The following is a 15,666-nucleotide window of genomic DNA, read 5'->3' as shown; positions in this document are numbered from 1 at the left end:
GATCCTGTACATTAGAGTTGAATTTAAACATTGATATATGTTGTTAAAAGTACTTTTCTCTATTTGAAGCTTCATGTAAATTTGGCCATTTCAATTTAAGAAAATATGTATATAAATGAGCACTGACTGTAAGTATTTGACTGTAATGCAAATCTGACTGACTGACTTCTGATGGCGTCCAACGTTGTTTGTGTCTGTTTCATGTTGGAGTGAATGTTTATTACATGTAATGTTTGTTTACATGTAATGTTGTTTACATGTAATGTTTGTTACATGTACTGTTTGTTTACATGTAATGTTGTTTACATGTACTGTTGTCTACATGTTCTGTGTTTAATAAACACTGAACTAATATGCGCATGCGAAGAAGATAAAAACATAATCTTGTTTGCAGGATTTCTCAAACCACCGGAATGGGACCGCCGATGAAACCTGGAATTATTTAATAACATGTAATGACAACATGATTAACTACTGAATTTCTCTAACAGATCAATTAAAGACGACAGGCCCAAGGAGGACGACTTGGGCCAGCGAGCAACCATTACATAATGTCCAGCCTGGAGATTTTTTGTTTACTAAAAATTTCAGGAGGAAGAACCGGCGTTCCCACAGGCTGGAACCGTTTCAAGTGCTTTTGACGACACACACCACTCTTAAGGTCACGGAGGGTCGACCTGGGTTCACACCAGCCACTGTAAGAAGTTCACATCCTGCGGGTTCCATCGTCACATCCTGCGGGACCAGTCCAGAGCCCAGAGAACGAGGCTCCACCAAGCCTCTGAAAAAATAGAGTTGCCAACACAGCTCACTCAGTAGGTTGGACCACGCCTAGCTGAGGCAGCATTAAGAACATGGGGCCGAGGCAGCGTCGCAGAACACCGACGTGGATTAAGGATGCCATACTATGCTGATCACATGCATGCAGTTCCAGAAGGCCCAGCAGAACTCAACAGGAGCAGACGCTACCAACCGTGAGATACAATTGTGTGAACAAAAGCAGGCTTCAAAAGGGGCCTTCAGGTGTGTGTGCCCTTTGATTCTTCAGTTGGCCTCATGATTCCCTGGTCAGCCTTGAACACCAATACTGGATCAGGTAACGGACAGAACTACAAAAAATGTAAGTGGTACATGACGAATGAGGTTAGGATCACGTCTGCACTCGTAGCAGATGAGAAACATCTGGACGCCGAAATGGGGAACAACTCCCTACGCCAGACAACATATGAAACTTTTTACGATGGGTAAAACGACGCAAAGACTACACATCACGGTAAACACAGCGAAAGGTTCAATCATACCACCCTCATCTTTGCCCATATTATCTAACTGTTGGAGGTTTTATCTATACTCATTCATCAGGAAAGGACCCACAATTTCTTTTGTTCTTTGTGAGGGGGGATGTTACTGTTGTCTCACCGTATTCTCCCACAGGTATTACTGTTTTACAAACTCACGGCTGATGACTGGTTCAGATGCCCGGTTGGATAATGATCCTGTGCAGTCGTCCGTTTCTGATTCTGTCTCAAATGCTTTGTTGACTACAACTGTGGCCCAGTTCCATGGGCCTCCTAACTCGCCTGATGTTGAGGTTGAATTTGTTTTCTCTAGCGACCAAGATTTTCTCATTATCCCAAGTACAAGTAAATTGACACTTTCTTTTGATTATCTTTAATGTGAAATTTTTGCTTCCAGGTTTTTGCTTTGCTTAATGTCACAAGAGGTCAAAATACTTGCTGAAACACTCCTATGATGTTCATATTTGCAACCATTACTTGATGGCGAAGGTGACCTGATGTTTTGTGTTTCTCAACCTGTTTTGTTGCATTACTCCATTATTATTACAATTTAAACTCATTTTATATTAAATTCATTTTATCATTTTATCAGTTGCTTCATTTTACCATTCAAGACATTTGATCATTTATGGATTTCATTCACTTGATTGTTTTTTGCTCCCAGAAAAAAAAAAAAAAAAAGGGTGAAATTGTGAAGAGGTTTTATTCGTATTAAATGATGTTCCTTTATGTGTCATATAAATGTAATGTTTTTTGAATCACAGTCAAGGTGTTTTTCTGTGCAGCTGGAAACGGTGTACAAACTAATGAACCAAGATGTGTCTACTGCAGTAAGTTTCCAGGGTTGCTGAACTTCCCCAGACAGTTATTTGGGAACTGGCTGTTTTTCCCGTGGCCTTCCTTGCATGGAGACAGAGTGTTTAGTTTTCACCTCCCGTAAACATTACAGTGAATGAGCATACAAGGTTTCGTATTGTTTCTTTTGTTTGGTCTTCGAAGATTGAGTCTCCGCCTCGGTAGTAAAGAGAGATGAATAAAGTAACTATGCAGCTCTGGGTTCCTCAGAGCGGATCCTAATTTGTGCCTAATGCAGTGGATTTCTTGCTCTCCGTCTGCAGACGTATTAAAGATTGTTTTTGCTCCCTAACTTTTGTCTGGATCTCAGTCTCTGAATTGTGCACTTCACAATTTCTTCTTCTATTCTCACCTTTTTTCATTCTACACTTTTTCTTACATTCAATTTTGTTTGCTGAACTTTACATGTGACGGTTTCCTTCTGTTTGGTTCCAACATGTGCAGATATCTTCCCTCAGTTCTGCTGAGCAGTGAGACGAAGTGGTAGGAAATGACCGAAAGCTGCTCTGGTCCAACATCTCCTGAAGCCCAGTGCGACAATGAACAACTGGAGAAACTGAAAGCTTTATTTTAGCGACTCTTCCCCAACACATCAGAATACAATCAAGTTATTCATTCAGATGAGAGGAAGGTCTTCTTCTCTTCAGCTCTCCAAGCTGCAGGAGTCACCAACTCCAGTCCTCCAGGGAAAACGTTTAGATGCAGCTCTGCTCCAACACGTCTGCATTCCCAGCATTCACTCAGCTCTGCAACAAGCTGGTAACCAGCAGACTACTTGATCCAGGCGTGTTGGAGACGAGATGCATCTAAAAGCTGCAGGATGCAGACATGATGAACCAGAGCTCAACTCACCACAAGGTGGCGCTCCATCAGTTCTGCCTCCAGACTAAGTGGGAATACAAGCAGAGAAATCGGCTCTGAAACACAAAGCCCAGCAGAAGCCTCTTGCTGAGGTCATGACCCCAAACTGAGGGATGTCATGACCTCTGGGCCCGTCCTCTGTGTTGGACCTGTTGGAGTGTCCTCAGTTTTAAAACATCTGAGCCAAAACGGGAGCAAAACCTCCTGATTCATTGACTCATTTATCTGCATCCAAACAAATTCAGGCGACATGACAATCTGGACTTTGCCTTTCAGCTAACAGGATCCTGCTGGACTCAGTTCTGCAGGGTTCTGAACAGGATCCTGGTCCAAAAAGCTCCATGATGTTTCCCATCAGAGGTGGACAGGATGAAGGAAAACTGCACTCATTTTGAGAAGAAGCCTGGTTGTTTCAGGACCAGAGGGGGGAAAGTGACTCCATGGCAGAAATCATTTCATGGACGTAACTTCCTGTGGACAGGTGTGGACACGTCTCCACCAAGTCTGGCCTGACGGGGACAGACGCCGTCTGGACCTTTCTTTATGTTTGGACAGTCACTCTGTAGTAGCTGCACGATGTTCAAATCATTAACAGCCAGTTGATGCTTTTTAATATCCAGTGGATTGAACGTCACTGCGGTTTACGCCGAGTCAGGAATATTGTGGTGGGGAGACGACGCAATCAAGCAAAGAATCTGAAATATATATATATAACAAGCTGGAAAAGTGTTATCTGAAGCTTGTAAGTGTAACAGTCATCATTGTGTTGACTTGTCTTTATCACTTTGGGGTCATGCATGAAGGGGGAAGCAGCTCCCCCTGCTGGTGGTTGTAAACGCACACACCTGGTGGCAGTTCATGTTCTGCTTGGTTTTACTGAAGCAGAATCAGTTCAGAGGAAGAAGCTTCAGTCATGCAGCCTGTGATTGAGTCACCACTAGGGGGAGCCCTTCAAACACTCAACGCAACTGTTCCGTCTGTATTTGGACTCAGTTCTGCAGACTTGTGAAAACAGGCCCAGAAGCAGGATTACATTAGTAACCCGGACCGGATCCTGATCCGGTTCCTTCAGACCGCAGTCTGGCTCAGCACCATCATGAAGATCCAGACTTCTGGCTTCACCTGGTCCGGAAGCTGATGGTCAATGCAGTCCGAGACGCTGAAACGTTACACCTCACCCTGACCCTGACCCTTGACACCAGGGGTCGCCAAAGTAGTCCTGGAGGGCCGGTTGCATCCTGCATGTTTCTGTTCTCTCCCTGGTGGTACCAACAACCTTTTCAGCAGGTCCATGTTCTTCTTAGGCCTCTAACGATCCATCATTGGATCCAGGTGCGTTAAACCAGGTAGAGACTAAAACATGCAGGATGGCGGCCCTCAGGGACCCACTGTGGCCCCTGGGTTCAAGGCATCACACAATTATTGTTCATGCTGCCTGTCGATCTGATCAACAACATTAAGATCATCAATCCTCTCTGACCTCATGTGGAGCAGGCAGCTGCTGCTCCAGAACCCGTCCCCTGGGAGTCCATCAGGACTCCAGAACCCGCCTCCTGGAGTCCATCAGGGTGGGCGGCGGCTGGTGCAGGAAACGCAGGGGGGCGTGGCCAGCAGCAGAGAACAGGAAGTGGGCAGAGTGATGAACAGCTGTCAGGGTGCGGCTCAGAGATGAGCTGGAGGAAATGATGCTGAAATTTGAGCCAATGAGGAGCTCAGACCCCTGCTCTCTGGCCGAGGAAACCCCGTCAGCAGGTTGAATTTCCCCTGGACTGCAGCTGCAAGTTGTTCTTTAAGCAAAAGAACTAGAACTGCATCTTTTTCAAAAATCCCCAGATTGTATCAAATTTCCTCTGATGTGAGACTCTGAGTTTTCTACAAAGTGTAAAATTTCAGGAACAAGAAAGTTTGAGGCCGGATGCTGCACTGGATTTTATAAACCGGCTCTGAGCAACAACTCACTTTTTATCCTTTTATTTTTGTTCTTATGATATTCTACTGTCTGTCATTAACCAACATTGACTCTGTTGTTTGACCAGAAACTGATTTAAAATGTAATGGAAAAGAAAATGAGCATTTAGGGAGAAAGATGATTTATGGTCAGGATGTAGAAATGAATAAAAAGTTGGAAAGTTTCATTCAGGGTGACTATCATCTAAAGATGTGACGCAAACCAAAATCTGCTACAAAGACCTTCAACAATAGATTCAGCTTCCAGCATGCTGTGTTCACACTGAGCTGCATCTGGTTGTGATTCTCCAAGTCAGTTCATTCAAACAGCAGCAAAGGAACTTCAGAAAGAAATCCTTTGAGTTTGTTATGAACAGATTCCATCTGTTAATGAATTATAGATCAAATAATTATACATATTAAACTTTCTACGGTTTGCAGTTTTTGACTTTCTGCATTCACTCCTCCTGACCAGCAGGGGGCAGCAGCTGTGTCTGCCACATGCAGACCCAGCATGCATGTGGCCACAGTGGAGAGCAAAAACTCGACACTAACAGGAAGAGTCCTTCCTTTTACAGGAAGTTTATAATCCTAACTGGACTTCCTGTCACATGACCCTTTTGGAACAAAGTCCATTTCTGATGCTTTAAAGGTCTCCAAACGTTTACAGCCTTAGCTTCTGGGCTAATGCTACAAAATATGTAAAGAAACAACTTTTACATCATTTCTCACTTTTATTAACGACTGACATATCTTTGATGTTAGTCGACCATGTTAAGGGTTTCTGAGGCTTTTAGAGCAAAGAACCTTAATAAATTTGTAGGAGTTTGAAATTTGAGTTTTTCCTCTGGTTGGTTAAATGTTTCAGCATCAGAGAGGAAGGCTGGCTTCAGTGTATCATTGCTGCGTTGCTGCGTTGCTGCGATGCTCATCATCTCATTCCTTCTTCCTTGGCATGGAGGCAACCAGCAGCCAGTAGAGGGCGTAGCAGGTTCCTGCAGAGACCAGACATGAGTAGAAGAAGAATCTGGCTGCTTCCTGATCCTCGGCGAGTTTAAAACCGACATAAATAAAATTAGAAACATGGAGAAAACAAGACTTTAAATATGAGTCTCCATCTTTCTTTCTCTTTAAATTATTGGAGATCTGCAGCAGGTGGTTGTCATAGCAGGACAGCGACCCCTGCTGGAGGACAGCGACCCCTGCTGGAGGACAGCGACCCCTGCTGGAGGACAGCGACCCCTGCTGGACAGCGACCCCTGCTGGACAGCGACCCCTGCTGGAGGACAGCGACCCCTGCTGGACAGCGACCCCTGCAGTACAGCGACCCCTGCAGTACAGCGACCCCTGCAGGACAGCGACCCTTGCTGCAGGACAGCGACCCCTGCTGGAGGACAGCGACCCCTGCAGGACAGCGACCCCTGCTGGACAGCGACCCTGCAGGACAGCGACCCCTGCTGGACAGCGACCCTTGCTGGACAGCGACCCCTGCTGAACAGCGACCCTGCTGGACAGCGACCCTGCTGGACAGCGACCCCTGCTGGACAGCGACCCTGCAGGACAGCGACCCCTGCAGGACAGCGACCCTGCAGGACAGCGACCCTGCTGGACAGCGACCCTGCAGGACAGCGACCCCTGCTGAACAGCGACCCTGCTGGACAGCGACCCCTGCTGGACAGCGACCCCTGCAGGACAGCGACCCTTGCTGGACAGCGACCCTGCAGGACAGCGACCCTGCAGGACAGCGACCCTGCAGGACAGCGACCCCTGCAGGACAGCGACCCTGCTGGACAGCGACTCTGCAGGACAGCGACCCCTGCTGGAGGACAGCGACTCTGCAGGACAGCGACCCCTGCTGGACAGCGACCCCTGCTGGACAGCGACCCTGCTGGAGGACAGCGACCCCTGCTGGACAGTGACCCCTGCTGGACAGCGACCCCTGCTGGACAGCGACCCCTGCTGGACAGCGACCCCTGCTGGAGGACAGCGACCCCTGCTGGACAGCGACCCCTGCTGGACAGCGACCCCTGCAGGACAGCGACCCTGCTGGACAGTGACCCCTGCTGGCCAGGAGGCCTGCAGCTTTCTGAGCCGCTCCGACCCGACCAGGTGGCCTTCAGCCTGGTTCTGGTCAAACCCGATAAGGTCCAGATGCGGCTCGTGTTCATGAACACATTCCATCTTCTGCTGCCAATGATTAGTTTAGGAATCGATTGATCAGAAAACCAAACCATCACCTCCAACTATTAACGTTTAACTTTTGGTGAATAGAATCTTATTTTCTAAATCTGTGCTGAGTCTGTTGAAGCGAGCGCCTCTTACCTGTGACAGTCAGCAACATGGTGGCCCGGTACAGCAGAACGTCGCTGGTTCCTCCCTTGATATGGACCGGCAGCCCGTTGTCTTCCTGTTACCATGGAAACCACAGGGCCATCAGGTGGCGCTTCGAGGAAGTTGCTTCATTTCTGACATGTTTTTAGCTGAGGGATTCAAACCTACGCCTCAGTTTGCTACAGAACAGAATCAGAGAGGACGTCCTGTCTGAGACGAGCTTCAGCCAATCAGAGAGGACGTCCTGTCTGAGACGAGCTTCAGCCAATCAGAGAGGACGTCCTGTCTGAGACGAGCTTCAGCCAATCAGAGAGGACTTCCTGTCTGAGACGAGCTTCAGCCAATCAGAGAGGACGTCCTGTCTGAGACGAGCTTCAGCCAATCAGAGAGGACGACAGACTGCGACACAATTGGTCAAAAGTTTAAAATTCAGAGTTTAGATTTCATTTAGTGCTATCAACGCATTAATGATAATAATATAGAGGAATCAAACTGCATGTCGACCCGACAGCGCCTCCTGGAGGTCACTGAGGTCACTGAGGTCACTGAGGTCACTGAGGTCACTGAGGTCACTGAGGTCACGGCGCCGGAAGGATCTGAGTGACTGATGTTGGACTCTCTGCTGATCGTTTCTCAATAAAACTGTTTTTGAACTTTGCAGAGTTACTCGTGGTGATTGATCCCAATAATCGACTGAACTTTTGTTGCTGCATCAGCAAAACCTTCATGTGACCTCCATGGCAACCACTACACCTGATCACCAGGGTAACTGGTAGTTTAGGAGCCTCTTCGGTAAAAAACTGGAGCTTATTAAAAACTCCAGGTGGAATATTCTGAACCGCTGCTGGTTTCTCTGGACCCGATCCGGTCAAACCGATCCAGATCAGGAAGTGCTGTTCTGAAGGTTCTGTTGCCGGGTCTTCGGGTCCGGCCCGGACTCTCACCTGGAAGAGTTTCTGCGCCTCAGGAACTTTGTTCTTCAGGTTCCTGCTGGAGCTGCTGAAGGCCCGGACGGCCGCCACCGGAACGTTCTGGACACAGAAACGGACCGGGCTTAATCTGCTGAGCTTCTGAAGACATGAAGGAAAACACCAGAAAAACTCCAGAAACTCCAGGTTCAGCCGCACTAATCAGCTTTTCCTAAGCATGCAAAGTGTTCTGCAGGTTCTGATAGCTGATCAATAATTATGATCTGTGACCTGCAGAGTGGAAAACCAGGACCAATCAGAGCCGATCAATACATGCTGATCAATTGGTTTCTGGTTTCTGTCTCTAGTTTTTAGAAAATTAAGATATTTTTCTTTTTGTTTTTTGTTAATTTTTCCTCCTTTGAATCGTTTGTTTTAATCCAGATGATTTAATCTGGAGTAATCCAAGTTCTGGTTCTGGTTCTGGTTCTGGTTCTATTGGATCATTTCTTCATGTCCTGTTTAAACATTATTTCCAGATCAGATCTAATCTGGATGAACTTTTCTAGAACTGAACATAATGGGTTAAATAAACAAACTAATGGTGCTGCAGTGGCCTAATCAAAGTCCTATCCTAGAGAGAGCCAGGCTTTGACTAGGCCAAGCTGGAGCAAAACCTATACTGTCTCTTTAAGAACCTGGACGTCTCTCTGTGCACAGGAAGGTCAGACTGGACAGCTGGGGGCGGGACTTCCTGCACCAGAGCCAATCCTGTCACAGTAATACGACGCCAGAACCAATCAGAGAGCAGAACTCGACCAAACAAACAAAACAGAACACAGTTCAACTGGAGGTCATCAGCTGACCAGAACCAGAGCCAGACCTACTGGGTCTGATGGGGTTAAAGGTCATTAAGGTGGAGAAATTCAGAAAAAGATCTTTAGAAATAAATTTACTTTTTTTTCTCCAAAAAATCTGAATCAAAGATTTCAGATTAAACTTTTTACTTCAAAGGATTTATGATGAACTTCAATCCAGAGACAAAATGTTAACCTGAAGGTTCTGGACCGGGTCAGAGCTGCAGAACCAGAACCGGGGCAGAAAAATCAGAAAACAAGTTTTCCAGAAAAATCTGAACAAAAATTCAGACATGAAAAAAAATCACTGAGGCTGCAGCGTCATGCTGCGGGCCGGGTCCGACTGGGTGGCGCCGCCCTGGAGGCGGAGCTTAAAGCAGGTCATGTCCAGCATGTGTGGGGTCTGCAGAGCTGCTGGTAAGCTTTTCCGTGACCTTTGACCTGCAGCAGGGTGCATGGTCATAAGTGATGGGTCCCTGAAGTCCGGACCGGTTCTGGTTCCGTCCACATCGTGACAAAGACGGAGGACGAATGAGGCAGGCTAATTCCTGGAGTCGTCCTGCTGCCGTTTAAATGTTTATGAATTTGAACAAATAAACATGAAATATTTTATCATCAGGCAGAAAATAAAAAACCCAGGAACCCAGAAAAAGGCAGCAGGGATGTTTCCCCGACCGACTGACTGTGTGTGTGTGTGTGTGTGTTGTGTGTGTGTGTGTGTGTGTGTGTGTGTCGCTGCCGTCATGGCGGACGTGCGGCGCTGCACTCGGCCCAGCAGGTGAGCAGCAGGTGTGTGTCTGAGGTCGAACCTGCAGCCGACACTCCGGGTCGGATCATATCTCTGACCTTCAGCGGGTCAAAGTTCACCTCAAACTGATCACAACACAGAAAAACAGAAGAAGAAGAAGAGCCGCGCTCACCAGAAGGCGATTCATGTCGAGCTGCTGCCTCCGTTTCCTTCAAGGACACACACTCACACACACACACACACTTCCTGGCTGGCAGTTTCTGAGCGACTGCCAAACTACGATCAGCTGCAGGAGGGAGAGAGAGACACACACACACACACACACACACACACACACACACACACACACACACACACACACACACACACACACACACACACACACACACTCTGTCCCTGCTGGACATATTTACTGCCCTGCCTGAAGCTCAGCTGACACCAACATGGCTGCCACAGAGAGAGAGAACTGGTTCTGGTTCTGTTCTGGTTCTGGTTCTGTTCTGGTTCTGTTCTGGTTCTGTTCTGGTTCTGTTTGACCCACCAGCTCTTTGCTTCCTTCACATTAAATCTCTGTTTAATGATTGAAGTCGTTACTTCAGGAAAGTTTCAATATTGATAAATTGATCAGACTGATCGGTTAGCGTTTGTCTGCTGCTGCTCTGATTGGTTGGTTTGATTACTGGTTGGAATGATCAGTGTGTGTTTCTATTGATCGGTTTGACCAGCTGCTGTTTGAATGAACTTTAGACAGAAAAGGAAATGATGCAAGAAACAATAAAATAATGACAAGATATTTAGAAAGTCAGTAAATATTGCTTTGCATCTGCAGCTCAGTGAAGTTTAGAGTCCAGTCAGCCCAACATCAGCCGGAGCCGATTCCGAGATTTAAAATCCATAAAACCATTAAAACCACCAGCAGCACCAGACAAGAGTCGCTGCTGCTAGTCTGCAGGGAAGGAAAACACAGCATGGACCTTCTGACAGCAGGTTCTGTTGGTTCTGATGGTTCTGATGGTTCTGATGGTTCTGATAGTTCTGCTGGTTCTGCAGGCCTGGCCCGGATCAGCCTGTTGGTTCTGTTGGTCCTGATGGTTCTGCAGGCCCGGCCCGGATCAGCCTGTTGGTTCTGCTGGTTCTGCAGGCCCGGCCCGGATCAGCCTGTGGGTTCTGATGGTTCTGTTGGTTCTGATGGTTCTGCAGGCCCGGCCCGGATCAGCCTGTGGGTTCTGGTTTCGGGGGAAGTGTGAATGGAAAGTGTGTTTATAGTCTGTGACTTCGGCCCCCTGCTGAGCCGAATCGTCTCACTTCTTCATTTCCAGCCGACGGATTCGCAGGTCGGTGAGTTCTTCAGATTCTTCACATTTTCTACCAGATCCAGTCGAGAAACTAGGAAACATGAAGTTTTTGTCTTCATTTATTCCAACAGATTTGGACTCAAAATGTTTTATTTAAGCCAGAAGTTTGTTTCTGCCGATTTTATGAAGCAGATTTTAATGAAACAAGATGATCTGCTTTGGATCAAACCGTTAAAAATGGAGAATCTTTTCACTTCCTGTCAGATAATCAACCGAATCTAAACTTGTTCTCCTGTTTCTGCTGCTGGCTCTCTGGCGCCCCCCACAGGATCCCTCCTGTTCAGACCCGGAACCTGAAGCTGCGGCTGAGTTTTTCCAGATGTCTCGCTCAGTGCTGCCCCTGCTGGTCAGTGTGAGTCCGGCGCTCTTCCTGCTGCTGCCTCGCGGCTCCGTGACGCAACAGGAACTGTGGGAGGACTACAAATATGGCCGCCGCGGCGCCGAACCGCTGCAGCCCAACTGCAGCTGGAGATGCATGCTGTTCACCCTGCAGTGGCCGGGGGGCTTCTGCCAGGTGCGTGACGTCATCATCATCACTGTAATCTGAGGTCATTTCGGTTCCCAAACACATAATCAGAAATAAAGAAGGAAAGCAGGAAGGACAAATCAAAGGAAGAAAAACAAACTGATCTGAGGATGAATTAGCGACTGAGTTCAGATTCTCGCTGAGAAAAGATGAAACATTCAGAATGTCAGAACGATTTCCCATTTATGTCACATTAATTCTACTGAGAAAAGCTTTCATCTGTGAGGTCAGACACTGATGTGGGACAAGAAGGTTGACTACAGGCAGTTTTAAATGAGGACATGAACATGAGATTTCTGTTTGTTTCCATCAGTCTTTGTACAAAGAGACTCAGTGCATGATTCCTGAGAACATCAGCAGCTGGACCATCCACGGCCTCTGGTACCAACCGATTCATTTCCTGTCTGTTGCTTTATGAATGAATGGGTTTAAAACGAAGCTGATGCTCCTTTTGCTCTGTTCCAGGCCTCTTCACGCCCAGTCCTGCTGCACCTGCTGGCCCATCTTCCACTCTGACCTCCAGGTGATTCCTAGATGGGACCCATTTCCTCCAAACAACGTCTTCCTGCAGAGGGCGATGTTTCTGTAAAACCTCTGATTTATGTTCCAGGAAGTGGAGGAGGAGCTGACGGAGTTCTGGCCTTCGCTCCTGAAAACCAAATCGTGCTTCCGTTTCTGGTACGCTGCACATTTCTGTAGTTCCACTTCCTGTCTGAAGGAGGCGGAGTTTCTGTAGTTCCTCTCTCTTCCTGTAGAGGGCGTGTCAGGAGCTTTACCCATTAATTATTCCTCTAAAATTTTTAATTGTTTATTGTTCAGATTTTGACTTTCTGATGTAAATACAGGAAATAAATGTATTTTATTTTAATTCAGTTTATTTTCGAAATGCTGATCCTGAAAAAAACAGATTTTCATTCATAACCGCAGCACAAACCAGATTTTATGTTTTGCCTCATTTTTTTGTTTTTACGCTTGAAATGAAGTTTTTCCTCTTTGTTTCATGAAATATTAGTGAATATTTCCTGTTATTTTCATCATTTGTATTGATCCAAGGTTTGATATTTGTATCTAATTCCTGTGAAGTCATGTAATAACGTCTCAGTTTTTCTCAGTATGTCACCATCAGTCCTGTTTTGCTGCGGAACGTTTTGTGTGAACGTCACGGGCATTAAAGGCTGTGATCTGATTTGTGTGGCAGGAAGGAGGAGTGGCTGAAACACGGCTCTTGCGCTGCGTGTGTTGAAGGATTCAACTCTCCTCTGAAATATTTCCAGATCTGCCTGAAGCTTCGCCATCAGTTTGACCTCTACAGGTGAGGGCTGCTGCAGCGCCCCTAGTGGCCACCGTGCAGATTTCACTCATTTCAGCAATAAAATATGATCGTTCATAAATGTTTCTGACATTTTCTCTGAAATGATGAAGTTAGAAATGAGACGGTAGACTCTGTGTTTGGTGCTGCAGGATGCTGGCGGCAGCAGGAATCACTCCGTCCTGTGATCGACTCTACAAGGTCCAACCATTTCAGAACATTTTAAAATCTAAATGTTTTTCTCCTTTGGGGCTGATTTTATGTTTTGCCTCCAAGATGAAAAACGTTTGACAGAAATGTTTTATTTTCTCTGTCTGGAATGAATCTGCTGTTTGTTTTGGTTTCTACTGTCTGCAGCTGTAGTTTTTCTGGGTTTGTGTTGGTTCTGGTTCTGACTGTCCCTCTCTGGTCCAGGTTGCAGAGCTGCAGCAGGTCCTGCTGCCGCAGGTCGGAGACAGAAGTGAGATCCAGTGCATCAGAGACCAGCAGGTGATTCAGTGTCAGAGGAAAACTGCTGAATCGTCACAAATATTCAAACACAATCAGAAGATTCTCATTCAGTCGGAAACAATTCAATAATTCACACAAAATCAGCAGAACCTCGGATTTTTTCATGCACATTTGTGCGTTTATTGTTGATTTTCCGCAGAAATGATCAAAAACTTGTTTTTTAGTGATGCTGTCTCAACCAGCAGGAGCAGCACTCCTCCCCTCCGCCGCTGAATCGCATTGATCATCGATCAATATGAAAAAACTGCGGCCCTCCAGGAGGTGGCGGCCCTCCAGGAGGTGGCGGCCCTCCAGGAGGCTGCGGCCCTCCAGGAGGCTGCGGCCCTCCAGGAGGCTGCGGCCCTCCAGGAGGCTGCGGCCCTCCAGGAGGTTGCGGCCCTCCAGGGGGTGGCGGCCCTCCAGGAGGTTGCGGCCCTCCAGGAGGTGGCGGCCCTCCAGGAGGCTGCGGCCCTCCAGGAGGTTGCGGCCCTCCAGGAGGCTGCGGCCCTCCAGGAGGCTGCGGCCCTCCAGGAGGCTGCGGCCCTCCAGGAGGCTGCGGCCCTCCAGGAGGTGGCGGCCCTCCAGGAGGCTGCGGCCCTCCACGAGGCTGCGGCCCTCCAGGAGGTGGCGGCCCTCCAGGGGGTGGCGGCCCTCCAGGAGGTTGCGGCCCTCCAGGAGGTGGCGGCCCTCCAGGAGGCTGCGGCCCTCCAGGAGGTGGCGGCCCTCCAGGAGGTGGCGGCCCTCCAGGACTGGAGTTTGACACCCTGGTTTAGTGTGGATGAACAGAATCTGAATGTCTCTTCTTGTCCTGCAGGACAGGCAGGTTCTGTTCCAGGTGAAGGTCCAGCTGACCCGGAACCTGACTGTTGGCTGTGGTCACCATGGCGACGGCGGGCCGGGCCCCGGACCCGGGCCCTCTCCGGGCCACCCCTGCCCTCCAGACGCTCCGCTCTACTACTTCCCCATCAACCACCAGGAGCCGTGGCGGCCTTGTGGCTGACCCGGCCCGACCCGACCCGAGATGTTCTGGAACTCTGCCGTCTCTCCAGTTCGGACTCGGAACCGCTCAGATCCATATTTGTTTTTCTGAGCAGCATCAACATGATCAAACTGTTAAATCCAATAAAAGGCTCCAACAGTCTGGTCCAGTTTGTTCTGGCAGAACCTCACAGAACACGCTTCGGTTCTGATCCGACGGCTCACATCCAAAACCTATAAACCCCAAATTCTGATGATTCTCCCTCCTGGTGAGAAAATGTGGAACAAACAGGCTCCCTGTAGGGGGCGCCAGCCTCAGCCACTTTGTGCTGTCCAGTCCGGTCCAGTCTGTCCGGTCCGGTCCAGTCTGTCCGGTCCTGTCCAGTCCGGTCCAGTCTGTCCGGTCTGGTTCAGTCTGTCCGGTCCGGTCCAGTCTGTCCGGTCCGGTCCATTCTGTCCGGTCTGGTCCAGTCTGTCCGGTCCGGTCCATTCTGTCCGGTCCGGTCCAGTCTGTCTGGTCTGTCCGGTCACTTCCTTCATGATCCTCCTAATGACTTTGTCACTTTCAGCTATGATGAAAATGCTGGACATAAAAACAGCAAAAATCAAATTTTAAATTGGCCTCCGTCTCTTTAAGAAGCACAGCGATGCTCCTCCATGATGCCATTTACAAACATTGTTTCCATCCAACGACACCGTTAATTTGACTTTAGCTCGTTAGTTTAAGTTTGAACCGTTTGCTAGTTTAGTCTCAGTTTTAGTCTTTAGTGAAAGACTGAAATAAAAATTATAGAATATTTGCAACAATTTTCCAGAATCAGAAAATTTAATTTATAGCCAAAGATCAAAAGAGCTTCATGTTTACTAACTTTGACAAGGTTGGTAAACATGAAGCTCTGAGATTTTCACAGAAAATGTAACGTTTGTTTTTAGTAATGATAATAATAATAATAATCATCTCTTTCCACTGACAGACTAAAACTATCCTAAGTTCTAGTTCAGTTTTAGCGCCATCTGCTGGTGAAACATCCTGTGTTTATTGCAGCTACACTTGGTTCTTTACTTCCAGGTTGAATTATTGGATGAAACCTGAAAAAAGGGGTGTGAATACTTTCCCCTGCTGTCCATCAGAACCGCCCGACCCGCTTCCTTCAGAACCACGTTTCCCTCCGGAACGTCGACTGCCTTCAACCCGTTAAACTAA

At 47.7% G+C, this 15,666-nt stretch overlaps 2 protein-coding genes across 3 annotated transcripts; one reads left to right on the top strand and one right to left on the bottom strand.

Annotated features, from left to right (window-relative positions):
* Positions 1-5,682: 5,682 nt before the first annotated feature.
* Positions 5,683-10,113, bottom strand: LOC129358920 (cytochrome c oxidase subunit 7A2, mitochondrial). 2 transcript variants are annotated; one of them, XM_055028178.1, is made up of 4 exons: positions 9,978-10,113; positions 8,237-8,362; positions 7,284-7,368; positions 5,683-5,956 (listed from the first exon to the last, which is right to left on the bottom strand). In XM_055028178.1, the coding sequence occupies exons 1-4, from the start codon at positions 9,990-9,992 to the stop codon at positions 5,898-5,900; spliced, it is 285 nt and encodes a 94-aa protein (XP_054884153.1). In that variant the 5' UTR covers positions 9,993-10,113; the 3' UTR covers positions 5,683-5,897. The 2 variants fall into 2 exon arrangements, with proteins under 2 accessions (XP_054884153.1, XP_054884154.1); XM_055028179.1 differs by having other exon boundaries at positions 8,237-8,323; positions 9,978-10,110.
* Positions 8,280-14,873, top strand: rnaset2l (ribonuclease T2, like). Its single transcript, XM_055028173.1, has 10 exons — positions 8,280-8,407; positions 11,006-11,143; positions 11,429-11,674; positions 12,000-12,067; positions 12,152-12,209; positions 12,297-12,364; positions 12,885-12,998; positions 13,148-13,196; positions 13,410-13,484; positions 14,299-14,873. The coding sequence occupies exons 3-10, from the start codon at positions 11,480-11,482 to the stop codon at positions 14,482-14,484; spliced, it is 813 nt and encodes a 270-aa protein (XP_054884148.1). The 5' UTR covers positions 8,280-8,407; positions 11,006-11,143; positions 11,429-11,479; the 3' UTR covers positions 14,485-14,873.
* Positions 14,874-15,666: the final 793 nt, after the last annotated feature.

Source organism: Poeciliopsis prolifica, unplaced genomic scaffold (assembly GCF_027474105.1).
Source record: "Poeciliopsis prolifica strain line A6 unplaced genomic scaffold, Auburn_PproV2 SCAFFOLD004, whole genome shotgun sequence".
NCBI lineage: Eukaryota > Metazoa > Chordata > Actinopteri > Cyprinodontiformes > Poeciliidae > Poeciliopsis > Poeciliopsis prolifica.
This window is presented reverse-complemented; position numbering and strand designations above follow the sequence as displayed.